At 37.0% G+C, this 20,052-nt stretch overlaps 4 protein-coding genes and 1 pseudogene across 8 annotated transcripts; 3 read left to right on the forward strand and 2 right to left on the reverse strand.

Moving 5' to 3' along the window:
• Positions 1–654: 654 nt before the first annotated feature.
• Positions 655–5,073, forward strand: LOC113296741 (annotated as a pseudogene).
• On the reverse strand, positions 5,035–6,302 carry LOC113296742. 2 transcript variants are annotated; one of them, XM_026545068.1, is made up of 4 exons: positions 5,931–6,302; positions 5,701–5,841; positions 5,374–5,578; positions 5,035–5,274 (listed from the first exon to the last, which is right to left on the reverse strand). In XM_026545068.1, the coding sequence occupies exons 1-4, from the start codon at positions 6,108–6,110 to the stop codon at positions 5,237–5,239; spliced, it is 564 nt and encodes a 187-aa protein (XP_026400853.1). In that variant the 5' UTR covers positions 6,111–6,302; the 3' UTR covers positions 5,035–5,236. The 2 variants fall into 2 exon arrangements, with proteins under 2 accessions (XP_026400853.1, XP_026400852.1); XM_026545067.1 differs by having other exon boundaries at positions 5,035–5,265; positions 5,357–5,578.
• Positions 6,303–7,703: 1,401 nt separating this feature from the next.
• Positions 7,704–11,461, forward strand: LOC113296743 (ATG8-interacting protein 1-like). The gene is made up of 3 exons (XM_026545070.1): positions 7,704–7,916; positions 9,032–9,891; positions 10,924–11,461. Exons 2-3 carry the CDS (start codon positions 9,055–9,057, stop codon positions 11,029–11,031), a joined length of 945 nt encoding a protein of 314 aa, XP_026400855.1. The 5' UTR covers positions 7,704–7,916; positions 9,032–9,054; the 3' UTR covers positions 11,032–11,461.
• A 1,370-nt stretch (positions 11,462–12,831) lies between these two features.
• On the forward strand, positions 12,832–17,352 carry LOC113296745 (pentatricopeptide repeat-containing protein At3g14580, mitochondrial-like). Of its 4 annotated transcripts, XM_026545072.1 has the most exons (6): positions 12,897–12,929; positions 13,095–14,526; positions 14,612–14,823; positions 14,903–15,058; positions 15,908–16,458; positions 16,748–17,352. In XM_026545072.1, exons 1-2 carry the CDS (start codon positions 12,907–12,909, stop codon positions 14,320–14,322), a joined length of 1,251 nt encoding a protein of 416 aa, XP_026400857.1. In that variant the 5' UTR covers positions 12,897–12,906; the 3' UTR covers positions 14,323–14,526; positions 14,612–14,823; positions 14,903–15,058; positions 15,908–16,458; positions 16,748–17,352. The 4 variants fall into 4 exon arrangements, with proteins under 4 accessions (XP_026400859.1, XP_026400857.1, XP_026400856.1 ...); XM_026545074.1 differs by having other exon boundaries at positions 12,832–12,929; positions 13,124–14,823; XM_026545071.1 differs by having other exon boundaries at positions 13,095–14,823.
• LOC113294393 (putative F-box protein At1g47790) lies at positions 15,885–16,724 on the reverse strand. The gene has a single exon (XM_026542791.1). It carries the CDS (start codon positions 16,722–16,724, stop codon positions 15,885–15,887), a length of 840 nt encoding a protein of 279 aa, XP_026398576.1.
• Positions 17,353–20,052: the final 2,700 nt, after the last annotated feature.

The raw sequence follows: 20,052 nt of genomic DNA on the forward strand, positions 1-20,052 counted from the left end.
ACAGAGAAGGTGAGTAATATATAGGCGTCGATGCAATTAAAGATAGTGTGTGAAGCTAAGGATTAAAGTTTACATAACCATTTTGAAGTGTCAGGTGTCAAGTAAGGATAGTAATAAGATGCACCATTGCATATAAGATAAGCCAACAGACCTTTAACCTATGAAATTTAAGCCAACTGAAGATGGTAGACATTGTTGCAACCACTGATGCAGACAACAAGGTTTTAATGCTGCATAACTCCGCAGAAGACAACAAAAGAAACAAAAAATAAATTGAAAGCTGCATACAAGGAATCAGAATCAAACAATAGTAGTTTGACAAGAAAAACCCAAATTTCGTAAGATCCGCTTACAACAAAAGAAGATTTTTTTTTAAAATTAAACAAATTGGAAAAAATAGAGGATAAGGATGAAAAATTAGGGTTTAAAGGATGAAAACCGGTTAGAATTAGAGGGGAAAGCAACACTAAAATGTACAAACAGAAAAATCAGCAGGGGTAACCGTTTGGTGATCCGACGGTCAGGATCGGTTTTTATCTTTTTGTCTTACATAAAATGGTGTCCCCCGAAAGAATTGGTATCAGCTTTTAGCAAACGTGAACGCGATGAAAAATCGAAGGAGAGTTGGATTTGAATAAGGTTGACTAGGTTGATTTTTCGCTTTCCTTTCGAGGTTAGAAAAGGTTCGTGAGAGTTCACGAGAATTCTTTTCTTTGTAGCAGCAGAGCTGAAGCTCAGATTAATTTCTATTCCTTTCTTCTCTGCTCCTCAACCATTCAAGCCATTTGCTACCATGGATAATCAGGTTCTTATCAAGTCTGCTATAGCTGGTGGTGTTGTTGCCGTTTTGGGAGTCTGGCAACTATACAAAGTTATGAAGACATTGATGGGAGAAGAAGAGAAGCAGAAGATATTTAGGGTCCGTGAAATTGAAGATGTTTACCAAGTTGATGGAGAGACAGCTAAGTATTACATAGTTGAAGAGGTTACAAAGGCGAATGAAAGAATTGCAGCTCTTCAAAGGAAGTTTTTCTATGATCTAGTTAACAATTAGGGTTTCTTTAGGTTTCAAGTGTGGGTAGAACAAATAGAAGCATTACTGCTGGTAGTTGTTGGTATTTTGGGGGTCAAAACTGGGAGTTAGTATTTCTGATGTTGGGTTCTTGAAACAAAAATTTTAGTGATGCGGAACTAGGGTTTCTAACTTTATGGAATGGGTAATGTTAATAATGGGATTAGGGGTTTCTAATTTTATGGAAAGGGTGATGTTAATCTTGATTTGTCAGTCACTATGTAGGTAATGAACAAGTATTACTAGTAGTAGGTGATCTTTTGATGTAAATGGGGATGAACTTAATTTAATATGGTGATCTTTTTCTAAATTTTGATTAATGTGTTCCTTTTTTGTTTCTTCTCAGTGTTTTCATACAATTGGATATGGAATTTGTATCTTTTACTTTGCCTGCATTATCAATTTTGGTATTCTGTAGCATGCAGTCTCAACACTATCCCCCATTTCTTTATTTATGGTGATTTTGCTCTTATCAGTAATTCCAATATTTTGTCTGGGATAAGTATTCCTTGTGATTGCCTGCATCATTTGAATGTGCATTTTGCATCCTTTTAAGTTTTACAGATTTTACTTCTCATCTGAATTTTTGGAGTCAGACAGTCGATTCTATTAGCATATCTTTCGATCCATAGGATTTTGACTCATACAAATGGTGTATATATACTGTATGCTAATAGAAGTATTGTTCTTGCTTGTATTGAGTCCTTACCTAAAAGCGATGGAAGGTTTCTACAAAAGGGGACCTGGCTGGAACCAGCAAAGGTTAGTTTCTAGAATCCCCAAGCAGGCAAGATCCTTCAAAACCTATTTCCAGTATAAGACTAGAGATTTGCATCTCTCCTTAGGTGGAGAAGAAAATACTGCTTCGGCTTCTACTGTCAAAATTGGTGAACAATGTTCCGAGGTAAAAAATACATTGTATTTCTCTTGGTGTAAAGATGTTTTAGGTTTACGATACTTAGAGGCACTCACTCTTTTTTTTTTTTTTGAAAATACAGGGGGGAAGTTGATATTCGGGCTTCAATGCTGTCACATATTACCAAGCATTTGAAGCAAGCACAGGTCATGGTAGTAGCTGGTGTACTTGCACGTATATTCTTACTTGTTCCATCTGCTGGTGCCGTTGATGCACTAAAGACATGTGGTTGTTTACTGAAAGAGTGCAGGTATTTTGTCCAAACTAGCCGAAACTTTTCAAGTATGCAATTGGGTACCACGTGTCACTAATAATCTAAGTTCAGTATTTTGTCATCAATTTTCAAAAACAATAAGGTGGAATCGTACTACTAGCATTCAAAAATTTTCTGACTACATCCACATGGGTAATTACCACAAACCAACTGTACTGATATTTTTATATTCAAGTTAACTAGCAGATATTACTTTGAAATAAATTAATTTGATATCCATCATGAAGTAGGTTGCTCATCCATTCCTGAATAGGGTCCTGTTGGATGCAACGGTAATGCAGTGAAGTAAGATCACTTCGTGTCTTCGTTTCCCGTGAGTTCCTCTAGGTTCAATTGGAATACTGACCTGTTGCATGAGTAAAAATGTTTAAAAAGGGAAATGTCTGGCTCCAATATAGAACATTTATAAATTTTAAATTGCTAAGCTCAACTTTGAGTTAAGTAGCCCTCCTGAAATTCTCATGATTTTCTATGTGGCATCCTTCTCTTTCTCGCACCCAAAATAACAGCAAAAGAGGAAATGAATAATCCTGATTTATCTAAGCTCATTGGATGACATGTATCGTACAAGATCCACAATTTTCATCGGTTCATAATAACCCTAGGTGTCAGTAGTGATGTACAGACATACAGCATGAATTAGTGTATCAAGTTTTTGTTGTATACCTTGTTCAAACTGTCCTATGTCTCCACATGGATGTGAGGCCTCATTTTCTTGTCTGCATATCCTCCTCACTGTGTCTACCTTAAGAAGGATCGATTAATTCATATGAAATATTTTTATTGAGTCACATTTTAAACTCTGCAATCTATCCAATTTTATTGTCACAATAAGAAAGTGAAAACTGTTAGAGGTCTCTAATTTGGTTTAATTTCTAACTATTGTGGAAAGATTATTCTCTATGCAGAGGTCATACCATCATTACAGATATTCGTAGAATCATTTTATGAGTCTATGATGGACACAAGCTTTTCATATTCCCAAAATTTTATTGAGTCTTCAATGTAAAATGTAGAACCTTATTGCATAGTGTTGTATGTTATTCCATATGTCTAAGAACACGACGCTTCAATCTTGTGTGACACATTCTTCTTACTCTCTTTGTTTCAGGGTGGAACTAGCCAAGTGTATAGCGAACCCATCTTGTGCAGCCAATGTTGCATGTCTGCAGACATGTAATAATCGGCCCGATGAGACTGAATGCCAGGTTATCTGAGTTTTATTTTCTGAAGTCATTCAAGTGACTACTTAATGTTTCAAGTATTTCAGGAGACTGATTTGTGGTTTGACTGTTTAAGCCCTTGTATTCTTGCAGATCAAATGTGGTGATTTGTTTGGGAACAGAGTTGTAGATGAGTTCATGAATGTGCTGTCTCTCGTAAGAAATGTGTCCCTCAAAAGTCAGATGTTGGTGAATTCCCAACACCAGATCCTTCCGCACTTGTCAAATTTACATTGAAAATTTCACTTGGACGTGGTATATCACCAGTGGTTGGGATCGCATTTTTGATGCTTTTGATTGCCAACTGCACGATTTCCACACGGAGGCCAACAAACTTGTAGGTAGTTTAAAAGCCTCCAGTTGTTTGATATTTATACATATGGATTCATGTAGAGTTCCTATCCTTAGTCTTAGACCATTTTGTTCTCTCTTCACATGTTTAAAATCATAATCATAATGGAGACCATGCTTTTAAGTAGTCATCCTCCCTAGAGAAGGGTGTTGTTCAACTAGTTTTAAGATTTAAGTTTTGTCCCTTCACAAATGGTTCCTTTCTCTATCAAGTGACTAGGTAAACTTCCTCAAATGCTGAACATCATAAGCTTAGCCGTGCATTTAGCTGTTGATTTAACCAGTATTATGGGTTAAGTTCAGAAATAAACAAATAGTCCAAAGTCATTCTGTGTGGACTCTGTGGGCCGATGTAAACCAAGTGTCGGAAGACAAGATACACTGCCTCATTAACCTCTTACATTTATGCATCTCTCTTACATTTCATCCACCTGACTTGCTAGTCCTTATTGACCTCATTAGGTTGCTTTCTGCAGGTACATTTAGTCATCCAAGATGGAGAATAAAGAGGATGATTATATATCCGTATATTATCGTGGTAGGAATGATGCATGGGATGGATATGGAGGTGCATTCCTGTACACGAGAAGCTTGGTTTTACCTGATAGCATAGTCCCTGAAATAAAAAGAGCAGCAAAAAGTGTAGGACGGGATTTTAGTACGTTCATTTAAGTGGGAATGTACGTTCATTTACGTTCATGTGGGCCTGAACCTCCTCTAGTAGAAAGAATAGAAAGGACTGTGACTATTGTAAGAGAGGTAGAGGAGATCGAAGGAGAGATTGATAGTGAAGTATAGAGAAGGTTGAGAGAACTGAAATGACACTATTGGAGAGGCTATTTGAGGGATTCGATGAACTCAAGCAAGGCGAAGAGAACCTCCTGAGAGGACTTAGTGAAGAAGATATGGCAATTTTAAATGATTTGGAAATGGAGGCGAATGATGTAGAGAAACTCTTTAGACAAGCACTGCCTCTGAGGAAGTTAAGGTAAACAGCTAATTAGTACAAGCAAAATATGGAAAGGGTTTTCAAAGCTTCCATCCATGGCTTGAAAATACCATAGCAGTTTTGATTAAAACTGAGAGAAAGTGGATTGAAATGTTGCTCTGTATGGAATAATATACATCTGTGCAAGAACATTGGAGCCTTCAGTCTGAAGCATTTCGTTGCTCCTGCTATTGCTGTGGTTCTTGAATATGTACTAGCTACTTGATACAATAAATGTGATTTCGTTTATCAGTTATTTTTCGTTAATATGAGTTCAATTGTATTGACCATCCCAGTTTTGGATTATAGGGTGGAACTAATCAAAAAATTATAAAAAATATATAATACAGTATACAGCGAGATACAGGTTTCAAATTTCATTGTTCACTCTGTGCAAACAATTTATCTTTTGCTACGCCACCATTGATACCAACGATGCCTCTGAAAGTTAACAACAGAACTGTTAAACGACTTATAAAAAGATGCAGAAACCCAACAAAAAAAAAGAACACTTCTAACTTAAACGGTTTACCTTATTATCAATAGAGCCAGGTTGTTTTGCACTTTCAGGATTCCCTGGATTCTTTATACTTTCAGGATCAGACCGATCTTTTTCACTGCCCTCCCTCCACAGATTGTCAAAATAAATGTTATTCCCGGTGGTAAATTCATGAGAACGGTCTGACGCATCCTGTCCACCGTGCATAGATTCATTGCTACCGTTCCCACTAATTGTAGTTTGATGTCCAGGTGACTAGCACAAATGAATTTATGGGCATTAGACGCCGAAACTCTTTATTAACAATTCTTTCAAGGAAAAATTAGACAACTCTACACAAATTTCGATAAAAAAAAGTTGACGAGCAATAATAATACCTCAGAATCGCCCCCTCCTGATGTCGCCTTTCCACTAGACTCCTCAGTAACTTTTTCAAAAATCCCATCAGGACCGTCCCAGGAAGAAGAATCATGTGCATCCCAACTGCCAAACTTAGGCACACCGGGAGCTCTCTGAGGCTGCGCATATCAATATGTCTTACAAGTTTGGCTTCCATAAAGACTGAAATTACGGTAACCAAACATTTGGGAATGAACAAGACTCTTACCAATATCGGTCTTCTAGGTAACTCGTGGCTGTGCTTAATCAATGTGTCAATTGTATTAGCATCATCAAGCAGTTCCTCCTCAACACTTGTTTCTGGATCATCTAGCAGTTTATGAGATGAGTCACTAATGGATTCAGTGTGTTTAGGATCGTAGCGTGGTGGGATGTCATTTGTCGCCATAGATGGAGTTAATCTTCACTTTGCCAACCAAAACCTTTGAAACGTATATAAGTCAAGAGCTGCCGGGCAACCATTAAAGAAACTGCAATCAATATTATCATGGAGAATGTTGTTTTCCTGGAGAATTATATAGACCTCATCTTTCTATCCTCTCCTCCAAACAGTTCCATTATTCACATCTTTGACCACCCACTTAGATTGACTGTTTAAATTTACTTTCCAACTAGTCGGTCAGGCTTACAACAAGATTCAACCTTCAATCCACAAAGATTCTGGTGTAATAATGCCACTCAAAATGGACCACACATATTTCGATTATTCAAGTAATTGCCGACAAATCTCATCATTTCACTAGCTAAGGCTCAGTCCTATGGGCTAAATATCTAGCCGTTAGATTGGCCATCCACGTCAGTATGGGCAACCTCCTAAGTCCTATGGGATGGCTAATCTAGCAGCTAGATTAGCAGCGGGACCACCATATAATGCCGAGTGCCGAACGGTTCAACGTTTTAAATCTCAGCCGCTAGATCAGAAAATTTTCTCCCAGCGCTGAATGGTTCAGCGTTTAGACCACTTTTTGAGCTCTGAACGGTTCAACATTTCAATCTCGCTGATAGTTGAATTGCGAGCAGTTGCTAGGAGAGAGAACTATCAACTAGCAGTGTAAAAAAATTTCCCACACTTTTTTCATGATTTGCAACACTTTTCAGTCAATATAACAGTTCAATCTAGCCCATAGGAGTTAGCCTAAAAACTCAGATTCTCGTTACACAATGACCGAAATTGAAATATCAAACACTTCTTAAAAATGTCCACGATACAGACTCATGAATTTTCTTTTAATTTTCAGACATCAAATTTTTGCAGATCAAATTTAAGAAAAAATTAACACTTTTTAGAGAATGTCCACAAAAATGGACTCATGACCTCTCTTAATTACTGTTTACAGAAGGATTTTTTTTTTTTTTTTGTAAGTTCAAATGCATTCAAAAGACTAACTTATGGAGTTAGTAACCCTTACATCATTGATAATAGAGCCGTCTAATGCTGGATTAGGATTTCCATTCCTTGCATTAAATGTATCTACTTCTAAACTTTGCAAAATACAATTAGGTGGAGTATTGCTCCGATCAACAAAATTAATGAAGGTTTTTGCCTCTTTTGCTAGAGTATCTGCCACATTGTTAGCTAATCTAGGACTAAAAAAAAAACCCAAAAATTTTTGGCAACGATTAAATTCTCTTTTCACTTCATCCATAATTGTTTGATTCTATCAGGAAATTTGAGAAGGTGTCCCATTTAAATAGTCAAACAGGTTCTTACAATCTTCTTCCACATTGAAATTTGTCAATCCCCTTTCTGTCGCCTATTTAGCTCCGTTTCTTCCGGGGTACAAGGCAGAAGCTGTGAAACATATACATCCAATGCAAGGGATTAAAACCTATCATATTAAAATAGAGGGACTTTTTTTATCGATTAAATCGAAAGTTAAAGTTAGTTTGGAAACTAAACTTCTGATTGACGTGTATAAAAGCAAAAAAGATTTTTATGTAGACTTATACTTCTCGTAGCCAAACGGGCTCTTCAATAAGTGATAGAAGATCCATCTATACCGTTTATCACACAATCTATTGAACCTAATCTCATCGAACCACATCAAAAATAAGCTGTATTAAAAACCAGAAAGCATTCCAGCAAGTCGTTCTCTTTTGCGGTTTTTATACCTAGCTTTGGTTCCTTCTTTCCTTGCTTAGTTCAAACAAAACTGGATCTCGTCCACCGCGACCTTCAAAGTATCATCTTCCGGTAAGTTTTTCTTAGAATCAATCAATATTATCATCTACGTCAACTTCAATTTATGTTTAGTAACTTCATTAGTTTCTCTGTGGAAGAGTTTAGGTTTTTTTGAGATTATTACTTACTATAGTTCTCTTGGTTTTGGCTACAAATCCATGATTAGGGTTATTATTAGTTGATGTTAGAAGATATTAAACTTTGGACCCTTATCAAGTTTTCACTATCCTTACTGATTCTGTGCGTTTAATTGCTATTTTAAGTTTGAATTATTGATTGAAATTAGTTTTCATCTAAGTATTATCAAGAGTACTTTTTCAACATTTCTTCTTGTTCATTTGTGTGGATTCTGATGTTTGGAGGGTTGCGTCTGTATGAATTTGAATTCACTTCGTTCTGTGTACTAGAAATAAGGTCACGTTTGATGCTTCAACACATTTATCTGACTTCTAATGTCAAAGTTTTGTGGTACAGATAACTTATCGTATGAGTTAATGGATAATGTTGTAGAGATACTATCCCAATCGTGTTATGAGCAGAGAGATTAGTCTGCTGAAATGCAGCTCTGTCACACCCTTTATTAGACAAGATATTAAGATGGGAGAAATTCAACGTGACAAAGAATCGCTGATCTCTTCTAAACTTGATTATTAGCCCCTGCAAATTGTTTTTCTTTGACACTGTTGTTTCTGGATCTTCATCAATTCATTCTTAGATACTGGTGTCTCTAATCTTGCCTCTTGGGATTGTTTCAATGTTTAGTGCGGATACATTGGTATGTAAATGAAGTTACTGTTACATGCGATAGCCCTAGGATATTTGATTTTGAGACACTAGATGTCCAATATGTTGTCTCAATGTTTACTCGTATTTGGTTACAAGTCCACTTCAGACAGATCTGTAAACATTTCTCTGCTCTTGGGTGCAGCATTAAGTACATTGGTTGACTTTTTACAAAAGGGAGAAAGAAAGATAAATGACTTGATACTAATAGCAGAACACAAAAATAGTCTCAGTAGTTCTATTTTCTTTTGAAAGCATGCAAAAAGACAAAAATAAATGTTTTTACACTTTCGATGCTCTTTGTAGTTTATGATCTGATAAAGTTGACAAAAATAAATGTCTAGGGAACACTTGAATCAACCTAAAAATGGAGGATAGTGAATATCAAGGAGAGGGAGCTCTCTCTCGTGGAAATGAATGGGAAGTTGTCTCTCTTACGGCTTCAACCTATGCTGCTGCTCCTGGTCCAAAAGGGTTGGATTCCAACAATGATGATATGGGCAGTGATGTTGGTGAAGATGCAGTTGAAACCTCTACTGCAATGTTCATGTCTAAACATTTTGTCTTCCCACCGAGTGAGCACGAGAATCTTCCAGTACAGCCTGATTGCAGTAACGGTGTCACTCAGGATTCTTTGCATCACAATGAAGTGTCTCTACTGGATATGGAGGAAGGTGAGAAATCTGAGAAATTTGACGAAGATAGTTGGAATATCAAAGGATTGGAAGTACTTGAACAGTTGCACCATTCTCAGTTCTTTGATGAAAAGGGCGAAAACCCACCTCTTTGTGAAGAAAGCAATAGTTTCCAAGGGATAAAATTGGTCAACAAAGAGGAAATTATAGATATGAATGCTAATCTCTGTTCATTTCATGATGTTGAGGCAAGGCTAAGTGCATCCACAATTAGTGAGAGTACAAATTGCACAGTTATGCCTGAACCTAGTGATGTGGCTAAGTTGGATTCTTCTTCTAAAATCTCCGAACCTCACAATCCTTCGGAGGAAGATAACTATGACCTTCCTTGTGAAGCGTGGTGGAAGAAACACGCAACTTCTTGGTACACTCAAGCTAAGGATGCAAAAGCTCTTTGGCCTGTTGTCGTGGCTGCAGCTCTGATGGGGTTGGTAGTCATCGGGCAGAGGTGGCAGCGAGAAAGTTGTCAAGGTCGCCAGCTTAAGTGGCACTTCAGCATCAGCGATGAGGTATTCTATTCACTATTTTTCATTATGCTTTATTGATACCATTTTTGTCTTTGTCGTAGCACTCCATAGCATTAATGATAATGATTTTGGTAGCTTATTGATTATTCTATGGTTTTATTGACAATGCACCATCAGATCATGCATCTTATTTTCTTGAAATATGATTTCTTAAACTGTTCGCTTTCCTTGGAATTTGTTGGAATCCATCGCTGAGTATATTCCTTAATGGACAAACAATGAAGCATGGAAGTGTTTGGAAGAGATTATATGCCCATTGAGCAAAGTCGAAAGGTTAAATTGCACCTTTTATGGAATTTTGTTCCTTTTCCAGGTCAAATGACTCGTAAATACATTGTGATGTTTCTTTTTACATGGTGACCTATTAATCATGACTTCTCCTTGAGGAGTTGTCTTTAAAGAAACCCCGTACTGCTTTTCCCATTATCCTTTTGAATCCCCCGGCTGATAATTGTTTCTACACTGGTTTAGTCTTAACTTTTGAATTACATGACCTCTGGGTATAGGATTTACCATGGACCCAATAACTTTTTGATACAATATCTAAGATAGACAAATGATCACGTAAAGTAGTTGCAGGAGGCCAATAGAGAACCTCCAGTATAACACGAATATATGTTAGTTTTCAAACTTACTGAATAACACCAGGTTTTTATACTTTTCAACCTAGATATGCACGCTCCAATGAAAGATCATTGCAAAGGAATTGCAGAAAAAATATACAATCAAGTTCATTTAACTATCACAGATTATAAGCTCCACTTATCAGTTTGTTCTCAAGATTTCCGATTCTTCGTCAAAATTCAAATACAATGAAAACACACTTGTTCTTTTCTATTCTCAGTTACTTTGTCAAAGTGTGGTTAATGACTAGTTCCTCGATCATATATAGTTTCTGAAATAGTAAATACTTAGTATTGGATCATCCTTTTCCGATGGTGACTCCCCTTTTTCTTTTTTGATGTTTTATTTTTCACCTAGTAATATTCAGTGTACAAATTGATCTTACTGCAGAAGCTTTATAAGATGTTGAACCCAATATCTCGTTTGAAAAATGTGGTTGTGGGTGGTGCTGCTCAGCGACAAAGTTTTTACATGATCAGGGCCAGTCCCTCTGCATAACATTAAGACAATGATGATGACGAAAAAGCTCATGGTGGGCGGTTAATCTCAGTTGGTCCGACTGAGACACAATGTTGGATGTGTGATCGAGAGACCTATTTAACCTTTTCTTGCTTTGGTTGTAAATAACTGTTTACATGGTGCTTATTGTATATATTCAAGTTAGTCGAACGTCTCGTTTTGTGTGCAAAGTGGATAGGTTTTCTGGAACTTCTTTGTATGGTATATGCAGAGTGTATAGTCCAGTTCTCCCAGTCTTTTTAAATTGTGTGCTTCTTGTATATTGTCTCCTTTTGTGTAGCATCCATGGGAAACAATGTGCTAGTTTAATGTAATATAAGTTTGTGTCTTCACTGCTTGCTTGTAATATAAACAGACTTATGAAAATGAGTGAAATTGGAGTGGAGCCTGCCCAGTGTGCATTTCTTCATATTCATAAATGGCAATCCCCCCGGTGTCTGCTAGGTTGCTTTCTCCTGTTTTCCTCGTCCGAGGATTTTTTTGTTTCCCCAAAACGTTCTTGGCTGGGAGCAGTATTTGGCCTGCACTTCACTTGCACCAACTGTTCAAACTTTTAACAATCACTCCATGGTTGATCTTCTCATTTGATTGATCAAGTAATCATCATTGTTGGGCTGCATGTAGCAAATGTTGGGCTCAAACCCAGATTTGCCGTCTTTTGACCCTCTACTCCTCCCGTAAGAAACCTGTTTTGAGGCATACTGAATTTTTTTTGAGGCATACTAAATAATGCCAAAATAGGATCACTAAATAAAAAACAACATCACCTCTTATCCACTTTTTTTGATAATGACATAATTATCTTTATATAATTAGTGTTAATGTTAATTAGGAATTTTAAGAATTGATTAAAAATTAAATTATTAGTGGTAAATTAGTAGAGAAATCAAATTTAGGAAAAAGAAGAAGTGAAAAAAACTTGGGTTTTAAGATTTTAGGGATTAGAAGTGACTAAAATGTGTGATTCAAATCAGAGGTTGACTTCTATATAAGGTTTAATGTCCTTTTTATAAGTTGAATCTGTCAAAAAATTGAATTTTTAAAACCCAGATATACTGACCAGATGAATGGTCAGCCGAACCTCTGTTTTTTGAAAATATACCTAGGTTCGGCTAACAACTTATCAGCCGAACCTAGGTATATTTTTGAAACACAGAGGTTCGGCTGACAAGTTATCAGCCGAACTTTACTCTGTAATTCACTAATTTAGGTTCGCCTGATTCAAATAAAATCGTTGTTAGCCGAACCAGGGTGAATTCTCAAAAAACAGAGGTTCGACCGACAAGTTATCAGCCGAACTTCACTCTGTAACTTACAAAATCTAGCAAAATCGCATTAGCCGAACATAGTATTTCTCTAAATCATATACTAGGTTCGGCTAAAAATTGATATTCCAAGATCAGCCGAACTGATCTTTTGAAAACCCTAATTTCATCTTTGAAATCTTATTTTATCGATCAAACAAAATAAAATCAATCTAAAACAAGATGAGTTTGTTACAAATTCATTATAAAATACATCTAAGAGCAATTGAGATTTGGATTTCGCACTCCAACATCGCTCACTTCGATTCGTGTTTCCTTTAATTGATTGATTGCTTGATTGAATTGGAGTCCAAGATGTTTAAGTTTAAAGATTATTTTGATTTTTGATTTTAGGTTTTTGAGGATAAGGGTACTCTAATAATTAGATTATTTAAGAATACATAGGTAATTGCACTATCTTTATACACCACTTATAAAACCACCCTAGATGGGATAATAAATAAGTATGCCTCAAAAAAAAATCAGTATGCCTCAAAACAGGTTTCTCTTGTAATCCTCCTCTTCACTAGTACCCCAAACTCCGTCTCGGATGCTGCTGAGCTCCAACGACATGTAAGAAGTCCCTCTTTTCTCTTCCTCTCTACAGATTTTATTCATGAATCATATATTAGGGTTTGAAATTGAGATTGTCTGATTCTGGGGTTCTGAGATGTTAACTTTTTAATTCTCTACATGTATTCAAGGTTTATACTAATTTATACCTCTTTGAATGTGAAGGTTGATTGTAATTCCTGTTGGCTTTGCAGAAATGCTGAAAATGATTAAACGTGGTATTGCTCTTGGTGATAGGATTCATCAGGCAATCATTTACTCATCCTTACGCAGACAATGTTGCTTTACCATCTTTGCAAAATCAATTTCTAGTTCCAGTTCTGATCCATTGCAAAAGTTGAATCATAAAGACTGGTTAGCTCCAAATGAAGTCTTGAAAATCTTCAATACCATTAGAGATCCTGATTCACTTATAAACGCCTTGGAAAGAGTCTCACACCGCAAAGATTACAAACCTAATGAAACACTTTTCACTCTGGTGATTACGAAGCTTTCTCAATCTAAGAATTTCGATGCAATTAATGATATTATGAAGAGAATCAAAACTGAAGAAAAGAGTCGGTGTAAGCTCTCAGATGATTTCTTTTACTTTGTTATTAAGATTTATGGAAATGTTGGTGGGTATGTTGAGGAAGCTGTTAGGACTCTCTTCGCGATGCCGGATTACCATTGTTGGCCGTCTACTAGAACTTTCAATTTTGTGCTTAACTTGCTTGTTTCTTCGAGACGGTACAAAATTATTCATGAAGTTTGCTTGGGTGCTGCTAAATTGGGAGTGGTTGTTGATACTTGTTCTTTTAATATACTCATCAAAGGTTTATGTAAAAATGATGATGTGAAAGAAGCTTGTGAATTGCTCAATGAGTTCCCTAAACAAGATTGTCAGCCAAATGCGGTAACATACTCCACTTTGATGCATTGTTTATGCAGAAATGGAAGAATAAATGAAGCATTTAAGTTGTTGGAAAGAATGGAAAATGATGGTTGTGATCCGGATGCAATTACATTCAATGTATTGATCTCTGGACTAGGGAAGCAAGGGAGAGTGGAGGAGGGGATTGAACTTTTGGATAGAATGAAGATGAATGGGTGTAAACCAAATTCGGGGTCGTATCAAGTTGTTCTATACAGCATAATTGATTCCAAGAAGTTTGTTGATGCTAAGCGTTTCATGGATAGGATGATGTCAGAGGGATTTTCGCCCAGTTTTTTGTCGTACAAGACGGTGATAGAGGGACTCTGCAAGGAGAACCGTTTAGGAGATGTGGATTTTGTTTTGAATCAGATGATGCACCAAGGATTTGTTCCGAAGATGGGAACATGGAAAAAGATTGTCGAAAGCATTTTTCAAGGAAGGGAAGAACTCGGTAGCCGTAATGGAATATGTCTGTGAGTTTTTGCATTTAAATCTTTCTCCTGTCGTTAAGAACTCGGGACTAAGCTGGTATAGAAATTTGGGGGGATATGCAAATTGTCGCCGAGAAGCTTCATTTTTTAACCACTGATAGGGACTGCTGGTAAATCTCTTGTACTGGTAACTCTTGAGTGAGAATTTGTCACTCGCTGCTAATGTGGCTCAAGAAGACCCCTCCATGTGGTTGGTGAATTTTAAGCTCAATCATCTTTTTTGTTTCGACTTAAGAGTCTTGCCCAGAATCATATGTTGTTGTCTTTCTGACTAGCCTTGCGGCAGAGAGCTCTAAATTGGTATTCTTATATCAAATATTTTGGAGGCGCAACATGGCCAAGGAAGATAGGTGATACCATAATTCACTTTGAATTGGATTAATAGGGTAAGAACAATGATAAACTAAAACTTCCTGGAGGTGGGAGGTAATGAAGCAGATCAATATCATTTCAGTGTTTTTTTCTACCCAAGAATTTGGATAAATAGGTAACTAGATGTACTTTTTATTAACTCATGTGATTCCTGACATTGCATTTGCTAACCATTCCTAATTTGCTGGATGCAGAGTAGCAAGTGTTGATGTGCTTTTTCTTTCCCTGATGAACAATAGTATATATAGCACCAAAAGGCTTTCAGGAGAACCAGATTATTTTCTGTTGAGCATAGTGTGCCTGCAGCATGGCAGCTTTTAAGACATGATGTCTATTTGTACCGAAGCCAGGTATGGAAATTTGTAATGGTTCAAGATACAGAATTTTTTGAATCCTTGATACATCATGTTTGCTTCTTTACCTTGTTCTGAAGTTTGTAACCACATGGTTCATGGTATAGAATCTTAATTTTTTTAAGACACTTGTACAGTTGCTGCAGCTCTCTGTTGCTGTCATATATACAAATTAGAAAATGCACCATGATTTTTCTAAACCAAACTTTTATGCACTTGAGTTAACATTAGAAGTCAGATTTAGCGCTCAAATCATAGGTACCCGCCTTAGTGAGTGGCAGATGAGAAAGCTATAAGAATTTAAGGCAGTTGCAATACACTAAACATTAAGTGCCGGATATTATAAGAAAACAGAAAGTTGTATATATGTATAATATAAACATATGTTCCAAAACCGAAAATAAGAAATTGGCATATGTTCTTTATTCATATTCTAGGCAGGCTTTCTTATAGGGGGGTTTTGGTAAACCAAAAGCAAGGTCTAAATTCCTCAGGCTTTTTTAGTTTGCAGTAGTTTCGACAAAGAGTTGAACATCCACAATGCATCAGAAACTTAACGGTGCATAAGCGCAGAGTAGAAGACCCGACTATATCCTGGAGACGAACAATGCTCTTTGTGTAGGCTACAGCACCTAAATTATTATTATCAGCTACTCTACTGAAAACCGGAGCAATCAATTTTTGGCGTTGTGTATCATAACAAGCCAATCCTTCGTTGTATTTCAAATAAATCTTCTTACCTCGCATGCATAAGGATTTAATATGGATGTTTTCAACGCCATAAGGATTTATGGCGTTGTGTATCATACGCCTCGCACTAAAACTATGTAGTTTCTTCATTGACAGAGTCCTTTTGCATCTTCCATATACCTACCATTCCAGAAGAGATACCATGCGTCATAAGACAAAGACTCTTATCAAGTTCTACCAAGAACGTATTGTAGTTGCCGCAACACTGTGCCTTTTGATGATCAGGTTCAGGAATCAATTTTAACCTCTTAGCTGCAACATCGAAACACAAAATGTTTTCGGAAGCGAGCCAATATATAGATCCTTCAACAAACACTGGTTCCAGATGCTCATCGGGGTCCCCTAAATCTGGGCAAGGAAAGCTGGGTTGGTGTTGGATTTTTCTCCATGATATGGTTGTACCTAACTCTAAGACCTCACATTCCAATGAAGAGTTGGAAAAACACAGTTCCAATTGAACCACTTTGTATACATTCATTTTAGCGTCCAAACCAAATCCACATGCGCTTGCCTCCTCATCTTCTTCTTCAATCCAAGGTTTCGGAAGCTCTAGTATTTCTCTGGTGATTGGGTTCACCATAAGCAAAGGAAACTCCGTATGAAAACACAGCAAGCCGTTGCAGGAAGTCAGTTTTGATATCCCATCGGTAGGCACCTTTACTCTGAACTTGTCATTTTCCATGATCTTATAACTAGGGACATCTTTGTATTCCCACAATTTGTTGAAAATTGTCAGATAAAGATAGTATTGTTGAATACAATTTGCATAGATGAAAACAATACCAATAGATTGATCATTTGCTTTGTGATGATCAAAATGTTTTTTGACGAATTTAGGATCTTTGATCAGTGAGCACCAATCCTTGCATACGCCCTTGAATCTTAGTAAACATTCTGTCGGAGTTCTTAACATGATTTCGTATATGAGATGTGTAGGAAGACTGGAAGATGTTTTACAATACTGGAATCTCTCAAGATAAAAGGTTCATGATGATCACTTTGGTTTATTTTGCATATTTTGATGGGATGACCTAACTGAGAATTCATCTTTGAAAGAGTTTGATATCTCTCCTGCAGGACTATACTTATAGCCCGTTCGGTTGGGAGAATTGGAAACCTAAGAATTCAATTATGGGATAATCCAATTCTTGAAATTGGATTCCAAGGAATGCAAATCAAATCCTAAAAATTCAAGTTCGGTTGAGATAATTCAATTATCTTTGTTTTTACTTCGGAATCCAATTCCATTGCACTAGTGGACCAATCTATTTCGGAGGGAATTTGATTCATAGGAATCAAAATTCTTAATTACAAAAAGTTCATTTGCACCGTTCGGTTCAAGAATTTGGCTGCATTCCCTAGGAATTGGATTCCCCGGAATCCAATTCCTTGAAACGAACATGTTGTTAGTGCTGATTACTTAGCTTAAGCCAGTTGATAAAGCAGGGCTTATATAGACATGGGGAAAGAAATTAATTTTTGCTTTCGATGTTGGATGAATTGATTGCGTGTTGAAAAAATGGACAATTGTTTTTCCTTTTTTCCTTGTTTGTTTTCAGTTTTAATTTCTATCATTCCTAGCATAAGCCATTTCAGGTGATATAATTTGTTGAGATTTCTCTTAGTTCTTCTCTAATTAAGACCACCCAAAACCAAAAGTCTAGCTACCTGGATTTAAATTAAAGCTGACATTGATGCGCAGAAGTAACCAAAACATGTGACTCCGTCTCCATCAACCATTAACATATACAAGTCTAACATTGACAAAGCAATTGTTTGATGCATGATAGAATTACAAAAACAGATGAACCGGAGTGTAACTTGAGTTCATCAAGAATTAAAACTATTTAGGGTTTGATTTAACAGAAGAAGAACTAGACAGGGATAGACTTATTAGAAGACAACTTATTTTTTATTCCTTGTACAAACTTTTCGTAAGAGATACAAAGTGTATATATACACAATTTTCCTTGAACTGCAAGGTAAGAAGATTTCCTAACTTAAAACTGATTTCTTAAAATACAAACTACGTGACTAACAAGGTATCGTGTGTCAAGTAACACACGTACCAGATGATGAGTTAACACCCTCCCGCAGGCGTAACGGGTTATCCTGAACCGTTAGCTTGAACCGTAAAAGAGAAAACCGATCTTTAGAGAGTGGTTTTGTAAAAATATCCGCAATTTGATCTTTAGAGGATATAAAACGAACATCAAGAAGTTTAGAAGCGATTTGATCACGAACAAAATGATAGTCAATTTCTATATGCTTCGTCCGAGCATGAAATATTGGATTAACTGTGAGATAAGTTGCACCAAGATTTTCACACCATAATATTGGAGGAGATCGTGTCCGAAATGAGTGACTGAATCCACATAATTTCAGCAGTAGCAATAGCAAGTCCCCGATATTCAGCTTCAGTACTAGAACGAGAAACTGTTTTTTGTTTACGAGCACTCCAGGAGATAATATTTCCACCTAAATAGACACAATATCCACTAGTAGAACGACGATCATCAAGAGAACCAGCCCAATAAGAATCAATATATGCACTGAAAGATAATTGTAAAGAAGAAGATGGCCGAAGAAGTATACCAAAGGTACTTGTACTCTTGAGATAACGAAGAATACGCTTAACTAAACTCCAGTGAAACTCGGTAGGAGCATGCATAAATTGACAAACTTTATTGACAACAAATGCAAGATCTGGACGAGTAAATGTTAAATATTGCAATGCTCCAACAATACTACGATATTCAGTAGAATCAGTTAATAAAGTGCTACGATCAGAAGAAATATCACCAGAAGTACTCAGTGGAGTGGTGATTGGTTTGACTCCATCCATTTTTGCTCGAATAAGAAGATCATGAGCATAACGTTGTTGAGAAAGAAATGAACCCGAAGAAGTACGAATTGCCTCAATACCGAGAAAATAAGACAATTGACCAAGATCTTTAATTGCAAATTCTTGTTGTAAACGAGTGAGAATAGAGGCAATACCTGTGGTACTGGAGCCAGTGACAATAATGTCGTCCACATAGACCAACAAATAAATAACACCAAGAGTGCCATTGTAAATAAACAATGACGAGTCACACTTCGAAGTAACAAACCCAATTTGTAACAAAAAAGTACTAAGCCTGTGATACCATGCACGAGGAGCCTATTTAAGTCCATAAAGAGAACGATGTAACTTGCAAACATGTGTAGGAAAACGAGAATCTACATAACCTGGAGGTTGATTCATGTACACCTCTTCTTGAAGTTCTCCATGTAAGAAAGCATTCTGCACATCAAGTTGATGAATAGGCCAATTGGAAGATAAAGCTAATGTAAGAATAATACGTATAGTACATGGTTTAACAACCGGACTAAACGTTTCAGAGTAATCAATTTCTTCTTGTTGATTGTATCCCTTTGCAACCAAGCGAGATTTACGACGTGCAATTGTACCATCAGGATTTCTTTTGATACGAAATACCCATTTACAACCAATAACGTTCATAGAAGGATCATATGATCCTAGAGACCATGTACCATTTGGAATTAATGCATTGATTTCATCATCAGAGGAAACACGTCAGTCTTGATCCTTATGAGGTTGTGAAATACAAGTAGGTTCACAAAGTGAATCACATACCAGTGAATATTTGGAGTTGGGTTTTAAAATGTCATCCTTACACCTAGTCACCATTGGATGTGTTGAAAGAGTGGGTAGAACACTAGAAGCTGGATCACTGGAGTGTGCTGCTGTAGATGTGGAGCTTAATGCATCACAAGAAGACGCAGGAGCTGGTGCTGTTGAATGAGCATTGGGTGGAAAAAAATCCACTTGAGAAGCAGGAGCTGGAGACCGAGGAGCTATGGATGACGTCAATTGCTGGGAACATGTGATGGAGACCGAGGAGCAGTAGCTGGTGTTGGAGTCTGCTGTGCCGGAGACTCAGGGAACATAAGTTGTTGAGCAAGTAGAAACATCAATTGTTGTGAAGCAGGTGCTGGAGACCGAGGAGCAGAAGCTGGTGCTGGAGTCTGCTGCACTGGAGACTCAGGGGACATAAATTGTTGAGCAGGTGGACGAACTGTAGGCTGTCTAATAGAAGCTGTGCGATCTGACAACATAAGAGGGGCAGAGTACCGAGTAAAAGAAACCAGAGGTGAAGAAACCGATAGGGGAGAGAGTGAAGTTACTTGTGAAGCAATCGATGCCGGCGAAGGTGATGATGCGGACGCAAAGGAAA

This window comes from Papaver somniferum, chromosome 7 (assembly GCF_003573695.1).
Source record: "Papaver somniferum cultivar HN1 chromosome 7, ASM357369v1, whole genome shotgun sequence".
In the NCBI taxonomy this organism is placed as follows: Eukaryota; Viridiplantae; Streptophyta; class Magnoliopsida; order Ranunculales; family Papaveraceae; genus Papaver; species Papaver somniferum.

Coding starts and splice junctions, on each gene's coding strand:
- LOC113296742 (XM_026545067.1), bottom strand. CDS start 6,110: ATGGCGACAAATGACATCCCACCACGCTACGATCCTAAACACACTGAA. Junction 5,579..5,700: donor CAGGAGGGGGCGATTCTGAG/GTATTATTATTG, acceptor CATTTGTGCTAG/TCACCTGGACATCAAACTAC. Junction 5,266..5,356: donor CTGGCTCTATTGATAATAAG/GTAAACCGTTTA, acceptor GTTAACTTTCAG/AGGCATCGTTGGTATCAATG.
- LOC113296743 (XM_026545070.1), top strand. CDS start 9,055: ATGGAGGATAGTGAATATCAAGGAGAGGGAGCTCTCTCTCGTGGAAAT. Junction 9,892..10,923: donor ACTTCAGCATCAGCGATGAG/GTATTCTATTCA, acceptor ATCTTACTGCAG/AAGCTTTATAAGATGTTGAA.
- LOC113296745 (XM_026545071.1), top strand. CDS start 12,907: ATGCTGCTGAGCTCCAACGACAT. Junction 12,930..13,094: donor CTGCTGAGCTCCAACGACAT/GTAAGAAGTCCC, acceptor TTGAATGTGAAG/GTTGATTGTAATTCCTGTTG.
- LOC113294393 (XM_026542791.1), bottom strand. CDS start 16,724: ATGTTAAGAACTCCGACAGAATGTTTACTAAGATTCAAGGGCGTATGC.